Source organism: Platalea leucorodia (genome assembly GCF_965183815.1).
Source record: "Platalea leucorodia genome assembly, chromosome: 1".
In the NCBI taxonomy this organism is placed as follows: domain Eukaryota; kingdom Metazoa; phylum Chordata; class Aves; order Pelecaniformes; family Threskiornithidae; genus Platalea; species Platalea leucorodia.
The window spans coordinates 146,025,450-146,044,110 of record NC_138823.1 but is presented as its reverse complement, the minus strand read 5'-3'; the positions used below and the strand labels follow the sequence as shown (position 1 = coordinate 146,044,110).

Here is an 18,661-nt window from a genome sequence, read left to right as displayed (position 1 = left end):
TGTTTCTTTTCTTTTTAAAGTGTGCTCACACAACTACAGTACTGAAACTGGTGTGCTAACATCTCCAAACTATCCCAATAACTACCCTGTCCAGACGGAGTGCATATACACCATCACAGTGGGAATAAACAGGCAGATTGTGCTGCGCTTCACCAACTTCACCTTGGAAGGGAATAAACGCTGTACAGAGGATTATGTAGAAATCAGGCAAGCATTCTGGTTGTTTTCCTTAGTGCAGAAACAAAGAGTTTTATGGCCTGTTTTGTGACATATTCTGTTTTATGTTTATCATCTTTAAAGAGCAGCTATTCTATGATGCAGCACTGGGAACACGTACCTAATCAGCAATATTTGTCTATACTGGCATCACCATTGAACTTAAGATATTAGCATGGGGATTTCTAGTAAATTTTACAGGACAGAAAGTAGTATTTGCAGGAAGGTTAGCTGCATGCTTACAATACAGCTGCACCAAGTACACATCCTTTCTGCTGTGTTGCTGTAAGGGATTTGCACTTTGCAGTGTCAGTGCACCCATTTTTTTCCTCGTGAGCCAGCTGTCTAGATGAACCATGTCCGCAGAATGCCGGTGTGTTTTTTCACTCTGAGCATGCCATGAGTTTCCATCACCTCAATGAGCACCATGATAAAACTTATTCTGAACATTATACCAGATATTCTGTATGGGTTATTCCTCTGTAAGTAGTGTCTTATTTTTTAGAACCAAACAAAAAGCTGTTTGCTGAAGTTGCAGTATTGAGATTCTGAATTCCTGCTGAATTAGCTTGTTTTCAGCTGTACTTAGAAACTGGAGAAAGTTATGAAAAACGGAAAGCCTTTTGCAATATTTTCTAAGTGTTTCATTTTTTCAGTTTAAAACAACAGTCTGAGACCAAATTTAATCTAACTTTATTTTAACAGTCAACGCCTTAATTTGGGGTAGATCTGAATTATAACAGGGTTTTTTTTCACTTTTTCACCTCAAGAACTGAAAGCGTTCATTTATTGTGTAAATCTAACTCTGTTGTCCCTGTGAAGAGCTCAGCAGCATTAAACAGGTCTTAAGATATGGCCAGAACATTGCTAAGTGCAACTCAGCACATTACTGCTGCCATAACTGGATTTCCAGAATGTCTGATCAAACCTGATTCTGTTAAATGGGGTAGCTAGATAAGTCTTAGGTGAGGTGCCACTCTGGTTTCTTGTCATGAGGTGTCCTCTGTTAAATTGCATGCAGTCAGCTAAGAAAATTGTTCGTCTGACCACAGCTGCAGAGGCCAAGATGCAAGTGAGGGGAGGTTTTGGCACAGTTCTTCAACTGCCAGTAACCTGAGACAGCGGCAAGCAGTTTAAGCTGGGAGGATGACAAGAAAACAGAGCAGCAAGGTCTAAGTAGAAATTTCTCTCAAAAGCAGGTATAAGCCTGTGAAAATGTAATTGAAAGTATTACTGTCCACTTAAAAAGCATCATATCAAGATCACATCCATATATAGATATCAATGTATTTATTATTGTCCTAATGACCTGTAGGGTATTTGTAACATGAAAGTGCTTAAAGATAAGGTTAGAAAACAATTGATAAGCAGTTTGTCACCGTCTTTTTTATTCCCATGAGACATGTGCAGGTAGCAAAACAGAACATTAGATGTGCATCCTGATTACAGTATTAGAAAATATTACTGGAAATATTACTTAATTTAAAAATAGGAAATAAGAGGTTGTAGAAGCAATTCTGAATGCTAAGAAAATATTTCAAAACATGCATCATGTCAGTTCTGAGAAATGGGTTCCCATTTGTGTGGTGGCAAATAAACATGTTTTTTTTTAATAGGTCAGCTCATCTGGTTTTGTACCAGGCAGTGAGAAGTGAGCAAACTGTTATTTCTTCAAATTAGAAGATTACCTTTGGTTACACCAATGATTGTCACCTTGTAGAATACTGAGAAGGTCCTGCCTCTGCAGCATCAGGTCTCCTTGAGACACTTCTTGAGTTTGTCATTGTATTGACAGACTCTGGACAGGCTGCTGAGATGAGAGAGTAGACATACCCAGCAAGCAGGTGCTTGTGGTAGGACTTCTTCCTGAAAGTAGCAGAACTCCTTCAGTATTTGGTAGCTGCATTGCTGTGGAAGATGAAGAGCCAGGATTAGTCTTTCCCAGGCCTGAAAGAATCCCAAGATTTTTGATTTGTTAACATTTCTCATTGTTTCCCTCTTTGACGCAAGGTTTTTCTTTTCTATCATTCTAGAGATGGAGGCTATGAAACTTCTCCTCCTCTTGGAAAATACTGTAGTACAGACCTGCCTCCTGTTATAATCTCTCATGGTAACAAGCTGTGGATAAAGTTTGTAAGTGACATATTTGGCACAAGAAAGGGATTTTCAGCAGAGTGGGATGGTACATCATCAGGTAAAATGACTGTATCAAGTATAAAACCATTTTACACATCTCATTTTTGATCTTTCATTTGTATTTAATTTCTCACCTTTTCCCTCACATCTTTTCTGTTTCCCGTCTTCTAAAATGTGTCTTCTAATTATATGGCAACATATATTCATGTTATTAAGATCAAGGATACAACTTTCTTGATCCTTGGGCTTTCTTTTTCTCCATAGGGAAGGACATACTATTCCCTAGATATAATGTAGCATGAACTTTCTCCTGTGTTTAGGAAAGCAGTAACCAGGAATTTAATGGAGAGATTTCTATCTGGAGATTAACTATCTATGAGGAGCACTCTTCAAATTAGACAGTTAATATTTCTAGGTGCTATGGGCTCTCTTCTGCTTACAACACTGTTGGCTAAATGCAGATTTTTGGGGTATCACGGAAAATGTTTAGGGCATGTGAAGGAGGTCAGTAGTATGAATCTCGCACACCATGTCTAATTCTCTACTCTTCTAGGTGTTAAATGGTGGTTTGGTTTCTTTGCCATTTTCAGGTTGTGGTGGGACTTTGATGACAGCTTCTGGTATCTTCATGTCTCCCAACTACCCTATGCCATATTACCATAATTCAGAGTGCTACTGGTTACTCAGAGGAAGCCGAGGAACCCCATTCGAAATCCAGTTTGAACAATTCCATCTAGAGCATCACCCAAAGTGCAACTTCGATTACCTCGCAGTATGTACCCTGTGACACTTTGCTCCATAGGAGGCAGCTGAGTATGATGGGTGCACAGGCAAGGAAAATCACGTGGCCCTGGTCTTCAAATGTTTATAAGTGAACAGACCTAGAATAGGAAAGCTCCATGCTGACATGCTACCTTCATATCACAGAGCAGTGACAGTTAAGGCAGCAATGTCTGTGTAGCTGCTGGTAAAAAAGCATTTATGTCTAGATAGAAAGGCCACTGAAACAAGAATCTGTCTATATCTTTTAAATTTGCTGTTGTTTGGACCGAGGCCTTAGTATGCTCTCTTAGTAAATTACAATGAAAAAGGCACAACAGTGTCAATAACCCTATTGTTAATCCCAAAGTTCATATTTGAATTGTTGCATAAATTATTTTAATATTTTTAATAGAGTTGAAATGGAGTGCAGTTTTCCCCTCTTGGTGAGTAAGCCCCTCAAGACCCACCAGTATTCAGTTACTGGCTTCCTGTTTTACCACTGATTTGCTTGTTTCTGAAATGCCTGTCAGGCTTCCTCTGAGCAGAAATAGAATTTAACCTCTTGTATACCCAGTAACAATTCCCTAAGCAGACGTTTGTCAGGGGGAAATTACTTGGATTTGTAAAGCCATCAGCTTTATTAAATTCTTTTTTTTTTTTTTTAAGGTATATGATGGCAACAGCAGTAATGCTAAACAACTAGGTAAATTTTGTGGGAATCAGATACCGCAACCCATCCATTCCAGTGGAGACAGCATGTATGTAAAACTAAGGACAGATAGCACTCTGCGAGGTGGAGGTTTTTTAGCTAAATACAAACAGGGTAAGTAAATAAAAGAAGATGAGAAGAACATTATTTCTACACTTCAGCTTGTTCCTGAAACTGCTTCCTGCAGCCCATGATCTTACCTATTCATGAGCAGAGGACAATGTACAGGGCATATTATTGACCCAGATTCTCCAGTCTGCTACAGTCACAGAACATAGAGAGCTAAAAATTATCAGTTCATCTACCCATGGTGGAGATTATCTCCACCCTAGAAGAAAGCTGGTGAGGTGGCTTTGCTTCTATTACCTGCACCAGTGGCACTTACCACTCCAGATTTACTCAGAATAAGAAGTGCTGGAAGTCCATAACAGAGTAGATTAGACTGTTCTTCTTCTGCTCACCCAGTCTCCTGACTTTTTAACAGAGAAGGCAGATAGAACAAGCTTTTCTGCTCTTCTAGCTGCTTGTGAGGCAGGATGGCAAAGGATAAGTGAGTTACCCTCAGCCATCCTGGATCATTGTGGGTGCTTAGGATGAGCCTACCTGGAACACTTCAAAAAGTTTCATTTTTTTATATCTTATGGTAAGGGTCACATTTTTCTTGCAAACATTTTTCTGTAAAATACTTCTACCCCAGAAGTATCAGAATCGTCACATTTGGAGAAAAAACCCAAGAAGATACGTAACAAATTGAAGTTATTTTGTTCCCAGTCATAACCTTGAATATTGTCCCAGTGTTTACTTTTCTCCTTATACACTCTAGCATATATGGCTAAATGCACATTGGAAGATATGGAATTTCACCACATACAAAATGATTTGCAGGCATCTTTGGTACCCTACATGTGACATGCCCAATTGATAGAGATTGCTCTAGGTTTGTAGACATTAAGTTGTCCTAGGTTTGGACAGTAGCAAATGGATTACAAAAAACCCAAAGCTATTCATCCACACATGGCACATACAATAATCAGAAGAGTGAGGGAGCTTTTGCTCCCTCATTCTTTAAAGATATCACAGATTCATCTACCATGTACTTTTCAGACTGCAAAGTCAAAACAACATATTAGGAAAGGGTTCCCCCCACTTTCATTAATTACACAGAAAGAGCACTTTCAAAGCACTCAGATGTAGAACCTGAGCTATCAGATAATGTGATCTACACTTTACATTCGTATTTAATTCCTGAAGATGCATCAGAGAAAGCTTTCGATGGCTTGCCCAAAACCTAAATTATGTAGGAAGTAGTGGTATAAAATAAGGATGCTTAGATGCCAGATGCATTTATGTGTACATGAAAGAAATGTAATGATGAATTTGAAAACATTGCAAAAAAACCCATGGTATCGAGTTAATGTTCAAAGGCACCTTTGTGTTTGATATGTTTCTAATAAAATCCTGACGGCAGGGGGTAGCAGCTTTTACCCGTCTTGCATTCTTCAAAATCCATTTTGTGCTCTTCATCCTGTCCTTTGAAACAGTTGTATGCTTCAGTGTAGCTTTGCAGACAGGCTCCACTCCACCTGACCCTGACCTTCAGTTGTATCCTGAGCCTTTTGAAGTCCTAAAAACACAGACCTTGCTGCTCTGTGAATCATTTGGAAAGAATAAAAAAAATTTGCAGGAGGTAGGTGTATTATCCCTAGTGACAGACAATAGAAGAATTTTGCAAGTGAATCTCAGCTATTTCTGCTGTTCAAACACTGCAGATCTGCTGTACAAGGCAAAGAGCCTATCCTGCTCCCTACCTCCTGCCCACTTCTTCTCTGCTCCCAGTGCACATTGTATGCTGTCTCCAGACGAGGGATTGCCCACGTTGATATTTTCTGTCTTTAGTGAAAGTTGGATACAGGAAAATGAGACTCACTGACCTAATGCCATAATCGTAATTTCACTCTTTATCTAGCTTAGTTTCTTTTTCATTTTCTCTGCACTTAAAGGAAAGCTCTCATTATTCCAGGTGAGCGTCCAGTTCTAATGCTAGGATGTTATTGGATGACTCACGACAAAAATCATGGCTCCTTTTTAAAGAATTTCATGATCACTGCCAGTTCCTGGAGCTAGAAAATCCAATACAAGTAGTTCACTTTCCATTTTTTGTTTTAGCCAGGGATTATTTTTTCCAGTTTGCTGAAATAAACCACTGTAATCCATTAGTCAATCTTTGTTGAGCACCCTCCCCAAATTGTTTCAAATGACAGGGCAAATTTCTATTATTAGGTAAAAAAAAAAAAAAAAAAAAAAAAAGAAAAAAAACACGTTTCAGGAATAACCAGGCATTTAGAATTAAAGAAAACTGCCAAAAAATATATGTACTACATATATTGATGAGTCTGCAAGTGTCAGAAAAGAAGGACATAATAGAGCTGAAGGATTCAAGTTTGGAAAGTCTGGATTTTGTTTGCAACATATGCAATATGTTCTTCAATAGGTCATGATTCTCTTTCTGTATGATTTCTCTAATCTGTGAATAAAGACATTTCTCACCTTGTAATGCTATCAGTAACTTCAATTAGTAATTTTTTGAGATACTGGGTTAATAAGCACTGCACAAATATAATTTGTTATCACTTTTCTTTTCAGTTTGCCATGAAGTACTGACTGTTAATCGTAGCCATGGCATATTGGAAAGTTTAAATTATCCAAATAATTACCCATTAAATGAGCACTGCAACTGGACTATCCAAACTACAAAGGGGAACACACTCAACTATAGCTTCACAGCCTTTGATGTAGAAGATGGATCTGACTGTGACCGTGACTTCTTGAAGGTATGTACCCAGATTCTAGAAACAAGAAAGATCAGGTCTTCTCCAATAAAGAAAAACAATAAAGATGCAGAAAACCAAGGGGAAATTTATCTTATCTAAATTTAGCCATTAAAACTCAAGTGTTGAGTCCAAACAATTTGTCCCTATTTCCTCCATGATCAGCAGGGAGTGAAGCATTGCCAGAGAGCACTTCATCCTACCTTAAGACAGATGTCTGCAATAGGGACGATGAATCACTTTGCAGGTGTCTAGACTTGCTACAGAGAGTCTAGCTACCACCTTAGATTAGATGCACGGGCTTTTATGGGTGAAGTGAGATGTCATGATTCCAGCTTCATGTAAAGAAGAAATCCTGAGATTAGTAAATTGGTTGCAAAAACACAATGAGCCCAATAATTTTCCTCTTGGTTTTATCTGAGAAGGGGTGGGGAATGTTCAAAAGCTTTAAAATGTGTTATTTCTACATTTTTAAAGGGAGGGTTGCTGTGTCTCCTGTTTATATTTTCCTTTTCATAATTAATCTGCTTCTTTAAAGGGATGAAAGAAACTGAATTTACCCACAAACAAAATGAGAAATTGTTAGCCAAATAAAACCATCCAGTCAGTCTAAAGCCAAGTACCCTTTATTTTCATTTCCTCAAAAAATTTATTTCTAGGACAAGTGAAAAGATATTTTCTCTCAGTTTTGTACTTCATACTGTGTGAAGTAGAGTGTAATCGTGGTCACTGCTATGCTGAGGATTATAATCTTCTTCTTACAATTTTGCTGTTTTCCTGAACTAATCCATCCTTCAGATCTCACCCTTGTACAGGGTGCCAGAATGTAGCCCCTGTTACTCTACTTAGGTTTTGCACAAGAGAAATTGAAATTTAGAGAAGTGTTAGAGAAGGTTACTTAAAGCCAAGGAGAGGGCTAAGGAATAGTGCCCACATTTCTGGAGATACTTTCATTGGGGTCTTGCAGAAGGTCCAGCAACAGGCCTGGTGATGGGATAATCTGTTCCCTCTAGACGTCCTCCCTCGCTCCGTCTACCTCCTTACTATGCCAGCTTTCACAGCTCAAAATTTCTAATAAACTGGCAAAAGTAATGTTCTCCCAGCTTTCTTCTCTTTGTGGCCAGGAATGGCAAGAAAGAATAGACATGTGAAGAAAATAAACAAGGGAGCACTGTATTGAGAACTAACCATTAAACCCTGGTTCATTTTTGTGAGGAGGCTGAAAAGGAAACATTGGAGCCAAGCAGAAGGGCCAGTGCTAGTCTCAAGATGCCTAAGCCCTTGATCCATGAAAAGCAGGAGCCCTGCACACAGTAGTCAGCCAGTGAGGAGCAAGAGACTTGCCAGAAGACGCTATTCTAGACATAAGGCTGGAGGAATACTGCCAGAGGCAAGGACCTGATTCAAAGCACTTAAAAGAACAAAAATAAAACATATGGGAGGGAGTGAGGAGACAGGGAGCAGAGAAGTACTTGCACTCTTTGTTTTAACAATTTTTCAGTGCTTCCAATCAAAGAAAATACAGACTGAAAGAGGTATAAAGAGGAAAATGCAAGGGAAAAACAGAGTCATGGAAGTGTGTTGAAGCTTTAATTTGCGATTCATGTGACATTACTTACAAATCTTTCACCAAATGCCATTAAGAAATACCACTTGGAAAAGATGTTCTCATTTGGTTGTTGCATGCTGCACAAATATGTGCCATAGTGTAAAAAAGAGAACAAGGTTGAACCAGCCAGGGAACTGAATAGTGTTTGCTCCCACCCTGCCTCTTGCGAAAGGGGAGCATGTTGGCAAGGCTGTGAGTGCTTTGTGGTGTAGGGGAAAGGGGGAATCATCTGGAACAAGTGTGCAGTTCACTTTCTCAGCAGACTGCAGATATTTAGGACTTTTCTGTCTGAAATCCATGTGGAGTCTGACGCCACTGCAAATTGGAAAAAAGGTTAATAAAAAAACCCCGACTCATAGCTGTTCAGCTAAGATAAATTACTTTTCTGCCACATGCTAGTTTTGAGATTCTTTTATTGCAAAGAGGCCTAAAAGGGGAAAGCTCTGATGCCCTGGCTGACTGTAACACTGGGAAAATAGAGGTATAATCCTGTTCACTGTAGTCCAAGTGGGTGGTGCATGGACTATGTGCCAGAGCCCTTCACCGTATTCTTGGAGGAAATGGGAAGCTGCTGCTCAGACAGTTTCCATGTAGCTGCACTCACAAGCCAGAGTAGCCACTGGTGCTGATCGGGTGCTCTTTTTCCCCAGAAGCTTTCAGGTGCCCCTTTTCCCATCTCCTTTTGGGTTTGGTGGCAGCAGCTCTCCCACCTCAGCCCCTTGCAGCAGGCAGCAACACCCTACTTGTCTTCTTAGCTCTGTGGCAGCCCTGACAGTAGCAGCCTGGTGCTCTGTGGCAGCTGGCAAGCTTGGTGACAATATTTGCTGCTACTTGCTGGAAGGCTGGGGATGGGAAGGACAAGAGTTAGTTGTTAGGTTGGATTAGGTGATGATGACAGTTGTGGTGGTAAAGGGAGTAACAGAAAGCGATACGTGATGAAGAAGGACAAGAATAAATGTTGCAGTGGTGTTATGGCAGAGAGCTGACCTGCCTGAGAGGAATACAATCAAGAAATGGCAGTTGAAAAAAAAAAAAAAAGATAAAGAACAGCAGAGCTGCTTTTAAAAGTCAGTGGGAGAAACAGATTTAATGCATGTGGACATATTTTTATGACATTGCAAATGTCTCGAACTAGAGCTCTGATTTTTTTGAAATCTTTCTGAATTCTGAAGGAGAAAATCATGGTGCTTGGTGGGGTGGGGACAGCTAGACAGGACAAGCTGCGTTCCTGAGTACTGCTGGACCTGGCCCGCTGGACACTGTGGTTTTGATCCCAGTCTCCATACTGGAAAAGGGCCTGTTCTTCAGCTTTTTGTTTAATTATGAATTACACTTCTGACCCAAACCCACATGTAGCATACAAGAAGAGCATTTTGCCTTGTGACTAATTCATTCTGATATACACAGAATATACTAACTTGCTATGGGCTCCCTGGCTTAGTCCACATATGAGTCAGAAATTAAATGTAGAATAATGGCAAACCCAAAAGCTTCTGTATACAAGTATTCCTAGTGGGTGTCAGTTACCAAAGATATTATCATCACTTAGAGCAAATAACTGTTTCAAATACAAGGCAAGGAAAAAGATAGATAGATGTCCAAAGAGTACAAGTAAGTGCAAGTACAGTGCGTGGCTGTCCCAGACGGAAATGCAGTCACAGCTGTACAATGAGAAGTCACCCATGTATTGCGTTACCTATTTCCTTTTCTCCTTTGATCATGGGATGCTTCTTGTGAGCCAGACCGCAGTTTGCAGCAGCTGGCTGGTGTTACTCATGGTGAGCAGCATTAACCTCTCTGCAGGGAGCCTTGAGTGACTCTGACTTGGTCTGGCCTGCGCAGGGCCTGCATCTCCACTGCTTCAGCACGTACAACTATTTATACCTGTGTCAAGTAGGAAGGAAAAAGCCCTGTTCTTCTAACTTGGCGGCAATTTTCTGCCCCGGTGCATAGGTGTGAGAAATTGAGAAGGGGCAGTGTGGGAGGGAGGCAAAACTGCAGTTTTTTATAATGTCAGTCTCTAGCACGAATCTCATATGAGCGCTTTCTCGGCAAATGAGCAGCGTGCAGTTTCATGGCCTGTCAGAGGACGTTGGCTCATTGCTAGTAATGCTCATAGGATGTGTGACATTTTGGAAGGAGTTTTACAGCAAAGTTGCAAGAATATGAGATTAATCGCTTGTGATAAAGACATGTTCAGAAGCGGCAATGATATGATACAAGGCATACCAAATAGCAGACTGTTTCCTAGTGATGCTGCACTAACTGTAATTAGATTGGATGATCTTTAAATTATATTGTGTGCTGTGGCTTGGCTTAATAACCTAACATTAGTCTTTCTAGAGGAGTCATCAGGCTGTAGCCAGTGAGATATTGCAGACAATGACATAGAAATGTCATTTCTTCCTCTACATTCACCAGGTTATTAGCTGAACAAGATTATATTTAACTCCCCATCTTTAATGATGAATTACCTTCTTATTTAGTATGACAGAACATAATGTGCAGAAAGGCAAAGCTATTTTATAAGTAAGGAGAATGTCATGTTATTGCCCTGAAGATCAGAGTCTTGCAGTAGGACTGAAATTTACTCCTTGCTTATCCAAGAAAAATATCATTTGAAAACCCCTAATCTTTCTGTCCTTCAGTGGCAATCTCCCTCTACATTCTTCTGCTCAGAAAGTACAGCCATCCCTTGGAGTCCAGTCTGTTTAGCATCTGCTTTTAATAAGTACAGGGAAGACCTTGCCCAGCCTTTTGCAAGATGTCACCAGCCTGATAAGCAGATAGTAAAATTGTCTCATGCAGCAAGACAAGTTTCAGAGCTCTCTGTTTGAGTCTCACCCCTTTGGTCTGTGCAGCATGTTAATCTAGTGGCAAGGATGGAATTATCATTGGGTTAACGCAAAAGAACATTTTATGGGTGCAAACGACTGCTTGATTACAACAGTGGCCTTCCTTCTGCTGCAGAGCAGGACAGAGTTCCTCTTTGGAATAAAGCACTTCCTTGCTTGCTTACTGCCAGTCTACTTAAGCAGTCCAGGCTCTTTCAGCAATTAGGCTCAGGGTGGTTAAAATATGATTGCACTTTTATATGTGTAATATTATCAAATGAGTACAGTAATTAATATGGCATCTGCTCCTGAGAACTGTTTCATTTCCTTCTGGTGGTAACAGGATATGTCCTTTTTTTTTTCTTTTTTAAACCACAGTAGCATTCCAGGGATGTGCCATAATATCCTTTTTCTCCATCTGGGAATACTGTATTAGATAATTGTCACTTGCACTCAGCTGGTCATCCTCTTTTTTTACTACTTTATCATAGGAAAAAAAAAAGTTTACCGTCTTTCTAGTTTTACTGCCTTTTGTACTTGTAATTAGTAAATATGCTTAAACCATATTATGAGATTAACATTATCAAGTTTTATTTATGAGTGTGTCTTTTTAAAGTGCTGCAGAAATTCTCCAAGCACAGGGAATGGCTTTGCTTATGGCCATGCATTGATTTACAAAATGTCACCAGTAGTATATCACCCTGGGGAAGCAGATGATATATTAAATATACCCATCCAGGTTCTGCACACAGACATCAAATTACAGCCTGCTGGCCAGACTGCAGTGGTATCCATTAACGTATTACCATGCAAGCTGGCAGCACGCCAGCCCATCCCTGAATTCCTTCAGGGGTTTCTGGGCCTCCACAAGAAGTCCTTCAGTGTAAGACTGTGAGGATAAAAGCTACAATTCTCCCTGGGTTTCTGTGGCAGGCCTCACCATAGGTACACAAGGAAATCTTAGCCCTTGCACTGATTTTCAATGAGAGATCTGGATACTCAGAAGGAGAGTGTCGGGCCAAAAGCTGCCCACCCTAGACAAGACTAGCGCAGGGCTCAGGTTTTTGTTTTCCCAATTGCCTGCATTGCCGGAATTGAAGCACTCTTTGGCTTTGCTGTTTGAAAGGTTACTTAGAAGCAGACTTACAAATGCGCACACAAATACCCCCACCCCTCAAGACAGCTAAATTTGTCAGTGATGAAAGGGTTGCATGGTGCTTACAGAAACCTCAAATGACAAGAAGCACGAGTGAAGCCAGCACAGACTCTGCTCTTGGACTCACAAAATGAGTCAGACCTTCATGGACTCAGCATTTTCCACACCCTGCCAGCTCAGAGCAATGTGACTTTGCCTGTACCTTCAGGAAAAAGCACTGTACAATGAAGCGACTGTGAAATACTACCATATGATGGTAGCGTGCATGCCCCTTTTTGGGGAAAGGGCATTTGGGACTCATCTAGTTGCAGCTGGATTCTTCTCTCCTCTGTTCTTCTTCTGTATTCCAAATTTTGCCGGAAAGCCAGGCCAGTGTCTGTGAGACTGTCTGTGCAATGAAGTGGCTTATCCCGCTCAGCACAGGCATCACAATACGAAATTACGTGGTGGCTGCAGAAACCCCATCTGAATTGGTCAAAGCTTCCCCTCATCAAAGGGAAGCCCCTAGGCGATTCAGGGAAAACCACACTGGACTTTGAGGAAGGTCTTATCTCTCCCTTCCCCGTTGTTCCCATGAGCAGGCAGTTTTGCTTTCCTGAAAGCCTAAGAGGCAGGAATATCTCCCCTTTTTCCCATCCTCATTTGCCGAGACCAAGCTGCAGCTCTTCTCAGTTGCCGTAGTTATGCATGATGCAAAGTTTCTCAAATGAGGGCATTCCTGCCCTCTCTGGCCTCTGACGGTGTCAGTGTGATGTTGCTTGCGCTGGCAGTTTGGTTCAGTTGGGCTGGCAAAGCCCGTGAGGAGCAGCACTCAGCCCTGTGCGCCAGTCAGCAGCACTGCAAACTGCTCAGACCCCCCTGGGCTTTTCAGAGCAGGCGCACCTTTTCATACGTCCCCACTCCCAATCGCTGTGTCCCTAGGCACAGCCCCATCTCTTTGTGAGGAGCTTTTCCCACAGTAGCAGCTTTCTGCTGAAGAATAACTTTGGAAATATTATTGTCCCGAGCTCAAAAGTAGTCCTGCTCCCTCCACCACGAGTGGATTCTCGCTGCAGAGGAACCGCCTCAATTTCTGAGGCATTGAGGAAAGCAGCCACTTTACCAAAATAGCTGCATCCTTGTGACCAGGCATGTGTGATCCCAGTGCTGCAAGGGCATGGATCCCCAAGCAGCCCCTTGCTCGGTAAAGGCAGGAGGGACACGTCAGGGACCCGTTTGGATGCTGGCCATGACAGCAAACCCCTGCATGTAGCTCGGGGAGAGGCATGGGGTCAGGAACAGGACACCAGGGCAGCCTGGTTTTGCCCCAGGCAATGGAGCCATGATTTGAGGTCAAAGCACCCACAGCAGTTAGCAGAAAGGCAGGCTTTTCGGAGACACTCTTGCACTGGACTGCCTTGCTTTTGACTCAGCCTGCTCCGTGGCTGGGACCCTCTCCATCCAGACAGCATGGCAATTAGGTGGAGGTGCTTTCCTAATACAGGCTTGGGGATTTAAAATGCCATGCTGAACAAATACGGTTTTGAATGCAGGTCGTAGGGTTGACTGACTAGGAGGATGTCTCCTAGGCATTCCTTTCTTAACCAGCAGTTGTTTCCTACTCCTATATCTAAAACAATTTTAAAATTTCACCCAAAGATACACCCTGCATTTCTTACATTCTTATAATAAATCCAGAGCCTTGCTAAAGAAAATGATTATATTTATATCATTTGCAGAAATAAACCTTTCCTAGAAGACAGGAATGAACAGATTTGCCTGTAGTAAGAAATTCTTGTTTTCTTTGAGAAGGTAGTAAGTGGTAATGTAAAAGATGAAAAATTCTTTTTAAAAAATATCACTGCAGTCCAATGTGGAATTTAACTTTGCTTGAAACTTTCAAAGGGCTCTGAGTATTTAGGCTCAGGTTACAAGACAAAACATAGACCCAGATACAACTCTACTATTAAAAAAATAAGACATTTATACATTTCCATATGTTAGATAAATCCCAGCGAGATTAACCAGTGTGCCTATATGTCTAGTGATGCACGATGTCAAACTCCATTGTACTATGGAATAAACTGGTTAATTAGTGAAAATGTGTCACTATGTGGAGACAAGAAAGTTGCTTATGGTGGTCAGAGCAAGGAGTTTTATCAAAGGTCATCTAGGGCATAAACATATTTAAATAATCATATTAAAACATTATTTAGAATGAGTTCTTAAGGTGGGCTTTTTTCTAGTGGCAATTGCAAACACTTCTCATCATGCAAGCACAAACATAACCTTATTTTGTTCTCCTGTTTGTGCAGAAATAAGAAGGCTCCACACAGTAAATCACTCAATGTCTTAAGCTGCCTTTGTTTCTATGAAAACTATGTTGCTGTGGTGCTAAGCTAGCGCGATGTGCCACATCCTGGAGCTTTAGTTTGTTGTTTTTTTCTCTGGCTGACAGACCTGCAGGTTCATAAGCTTGCACTCTAGTTCTTCTAGAAGGAAATGTGTTGCTTGGAAATGGATTATTTTTATTTGTGTTAATTCTTGCTTTAACAATTAATGGTGATCTCACTTTGGAGTGCATTCTGTTACTTGGATGAGGATTATATTCTCTGGTTTTTGCTTCATTTTGTTTTCTGGTAACATTTTTGTTGCGATGCCATCAGAATTTCCTTTTCAAAAAAGACCCATTCAGGAAGAGCTGCTCAGATACCTGTAATCACTGCCTGTAGTGTTTAGATGAGTCATAACAATCCCATATCGGGTTTCCCACTTCTAAGAGGAAAGGGATACTTGTGTGTGTCAGAATAGCTCTTCGAGGATGTCCTAGAGGCTGCGGCAGTGGGTGGGGCACGCACAGCTACGCTGGTCTGATCCAAGGTGCAACCTCCTTTCCCGAGTTCTGCAAATACAGCCCAGGGCTGTTGCTGCTGGTCACTGTAAAAAGGCTTTCAGACTGCAAACGGTTTGTTTCAAGACTCAAATTGAGACAATTATTGATATAATTACTCATAATTAGATAATGAATTAATGACATCAGATAATAGACTTATTTACAGTACCATAAAAATGAGAACTGTCAGTATTCATAGGACAGATTTTCCCCTCATATGAAACTGAAAGTTTGTCTTTGAAGACTCCATCATCTCTGGATCAAGACTATGGGTTGTGCCTAACTAGTGTATCTAAGCAGCTTTTTTCCAGAGCAGGTTAGGCTGGGGGTTTTCCTTTATAATGATTTTCCTGATGAAAAAATGTGCCTTTTCACAGAAATAAAGTTCTCCAAGAGAAAACTGAAATTTTGCCCTAAAAAAAAAAAAAAAAAAAAATCAGTTTCCTGCCAGGAAAACTGAACAGATGGAGTCCCACTACCTGTCTGGAAGGCTCCTGTCAGTCTCACTTTGCAATAAGGAATAAGCTTGACAAGGCGCTTGGCTAGAAAAATGTCCCTTGTTCGAGTATGCCCAAATGGAACACGTTCAAAGTTTCTTTCCTCCCATTTGTTTGAGATCTTTATTTCTCTCCACACAGCAGAATCTCCATTTTCTGGTCAGCTCCATCCTTGAGCCCTTGCTCCAGTTCTGGCAATGAGTTTCTCTGTTACGCAGGTTGTCCTGCTTTGCTTTGCTCCTCCAAAGAGAGGTGAACAGCTGTGGCCTCCAGAGCATCATTACTGGTGTCAGCAACATATTTCCAGGCTGAAGAGTGAGAAAAGCTAAAACGTAATACTGGTGACCATGGTGTCTCCTCTGGAAGAGCTACCCAAGCCGAACCCTTCCTGCAGCCTAGGCTAGTCCTGCTGTCCCAGCCCCACTCCAATGTACAGCAGATGGTTTTCAGCTGCCACTTCGCTGCAGGGCAGTCCCACAGCTTGATTCATCCCTTAGAGAGCTAGTACCTCCCCTTTTTACTTTTGTGTCAGCCTATACGCTTGCTCCTGGGCAGCCTGATAAGGAGTTTCTTGTCACAGTTATTGAGCCCGTGCCTAATAATTTGTCTGAACGTACTGCGTCCCTGCCTGGACCCACTGCCGGGGTGTAGGCTGATGAAATGGAGCACTCCAGGTGCTGCTGGGCAATTGCTTCAGTTAAAGGGGGGGGGCTAAGGATCTGAACATGTGTTGCAACTGTTTGCGTGTTTTGCCTGTTGGATTGTCTGCCAAAATCATTACGTAGCCCTTGGATTTTCTGATGGAGGCTAAAAGGTCTGAATAAATATATAAATTACAAAATAAATATCAACACAGAAAGGGAGCAAGCGCTTTCTTCCCAATGAGTGGCTGGGAGGGAGCCCAATCCCCAGTTCCTAGAGTAAGTATGGTATCCGAGTGGCTAATATACTGCCCCAAAATTCAATTGTCTTGCACAGACCAAGGGAGTACCTTGCCTCATACAGCCTGGGGAAGAATCTTCCCTTGATTTGCAGCACATTAGGACAGCACAGCTGACAAAGCAGGCCCTTAAACAAGAAACGCTGTCTCAGAGATCAGAAGAGAAATTGTGGCTCATGAGATCTGCGTTCAGCTTCAGTTTCACTTGGCCATATTTGTGTGAGAGCAAAATGTGGTTTGAGAAGTTCAAAATGCCCTGTGAAAACACACAGCTGTTCCCTTCATTTAGAAGTGAAAGACAGCTCGAAAAAAACTGCTGTAATTCTAGCAGTCGCGCTCTGCCTCTCTCAATGAGTTGCAGCTGGCCAGGCACTCGAATTTCCTGCGAAACTCTGCTCTGAACCCAGGCCCACGGGGCAGCGCGGCATGAAGGGATTGCCATAGTAACCATTCTTTGTGTCTTGAAAAACTGACGGGCTGTTTTCAGGGGAAATTACATAGAAATGTGACATTTGCTGTCCTCGATAAAAATAACACTCCCTTGATGAATCAAAGTTGCAGGAGACTCGGGAAGGTTGGTTTTCTTGTTTGGATTTGAAAGTTTCTGGGTATGATTTAGTCCATAGTTCTTTAGAATAGTTTTTCATTTAACATAGTTTTTGCTTCTATTCAGAGCACAGATTCGTGATCTCCACATTGATTCATTCTTCCCCATTCATATTTTTCTGGTGTAAGATTTCCATGGCTTGAAGCCACAGAAATATGAGTAGTATATACCACAAAGCTGTCGAAGGAAGTAGTACTATTAAAAAATCTAATTGGATCTGACTTTATTTCATTTTGCTGAACTTAAGCCATAAAAGAATGTGTAAAGTGCTCAGCCTGGCTTGGAGGAAGGTCGTAACTGTAATGCTGGGCATGGGACAGCTCATCTGTCTGTGAGGCAGTCCTTCAAGCTTTACATTTGGAAAGAATACAGATGAGTGTTCAACTTCTTAACATCTAGTCTTTATGACAATTTCATATCTATTATCAAGCGCATCTGATCAAGGCTTTGCAAGAACTACCAGCAGTGGGTCTGCAATTAGAAACTTTCAAGCTTTTCTGATTTCATCTAGAGAAACCATACCAAATGGAGTGATAGTTCTCAAGTTCCAATACACTTCTCATGCTCTGAGCCTTTCATTGTATTAGAGGATTGAAAAGCAAAAAGATTCAGGGTCACCAGCCATAAAATGAGCCTTGCAATATTACCATAGAATTAGTCCTGCAATTTGTCCCTAACTTCTGGCTGAACTACATTCAATTTATTTTTTATTAAAAAAAGACATTCAAACTAGACTGCTTGAGGATTTGAAACCATTTGAGTAGCTTTCTTGTCACCAACTATGTTGTAAATCAACAGCAAGATTTCTGAAGGTTCTGCAAGACCAACATCTTGAACATAAAAGCTGAGGGTTTAATTATTCACTCCCATATGTAAGTCTGCTAGAAAACGTGCAAAAATTAGTAGCTAGCATGGTTAACCAATATTTACTGTAATATCATACTTCCATACTATGGGTGTTGAGTGTAGGAGAACTGTTAGTGGAATCAGAGATATTTGGAAAAGAGATTTGAATGGAGAGCAAAGATAAATAAACCTTGGCTGTTTTTCTAGAGATTGTAGGTTTGATTCTTTGCATAGAGAGAACTTTACGGTGATGGCTTCAGAACAGAGAAAAGTTTTTGCTGAAATTCTGAAAGGAAGCATGCCAAAAATTCACAATGAGAATGTTCAGACAAGTTTCTGTGCCAGTAATTTGCTGGGTTGTGTTAGGAAGATGTTCTCTGTGAGAGAGAAGATCAGAGGAACTGTGGCAAATTGATAAAAAAAGCACAAGGGTTGCTGGGTTTCTAAACTTTAAGAATCATAGTGACAAAAGTAGAAATAATAAAGCAACTCCTAGCTTGACAACAACCGGCAATCTGGTATCATTGTGTTGAAGAGGGCCACAAAAATGATCAGAGGGATGGAGCACCTCTCTCATGAGGAAAGGCTGAAAGAGCTGGGGTTGTTCAGCCTGGAGGAGAGAAGGCTGCAGGGAGACCTTATTGCAGCC

The 18,661-nt window shown here is 41.2% G+C and overlaps 1 protein-coding gene across 1 annotated transcript in view; it reads left to right on the top strand.

The window, feature by feature from the left end:
- CUBN (cubilin) overlaps positions 1 to 18,661 on the top strand; it is a gene marked incomplete at both ends in the record, with an annotated part of 152,681 nt that overhangs the window by 39,850 nt on the left and 94,170 nt on the right. Inside the window, 5 exons of the mRNA XM_082329622.1 lie at positions 21 to 207; positions 2,250 to 2,410; positions 2,943 to 3,124; positions 3,781 to 3,937; positions 6,467 to 6,654. Of these exons, the coding sequence (XP_082185748.1) occupies positions 21 to 207; positions 2,250 to 2,410; positions 2,943 to 3,124; positions 3,781 to 3,937; positions 6,467 to 6,654 (875 nt within the window). The remainder of the gene's footprint in view (positions 1 to 20; positions 208 to 2,249; positions 2,411 to 2,942; positions 3,125 to 3,780; positions 3,938 to 6,466; positions 6,655 to 18,661) is intronic.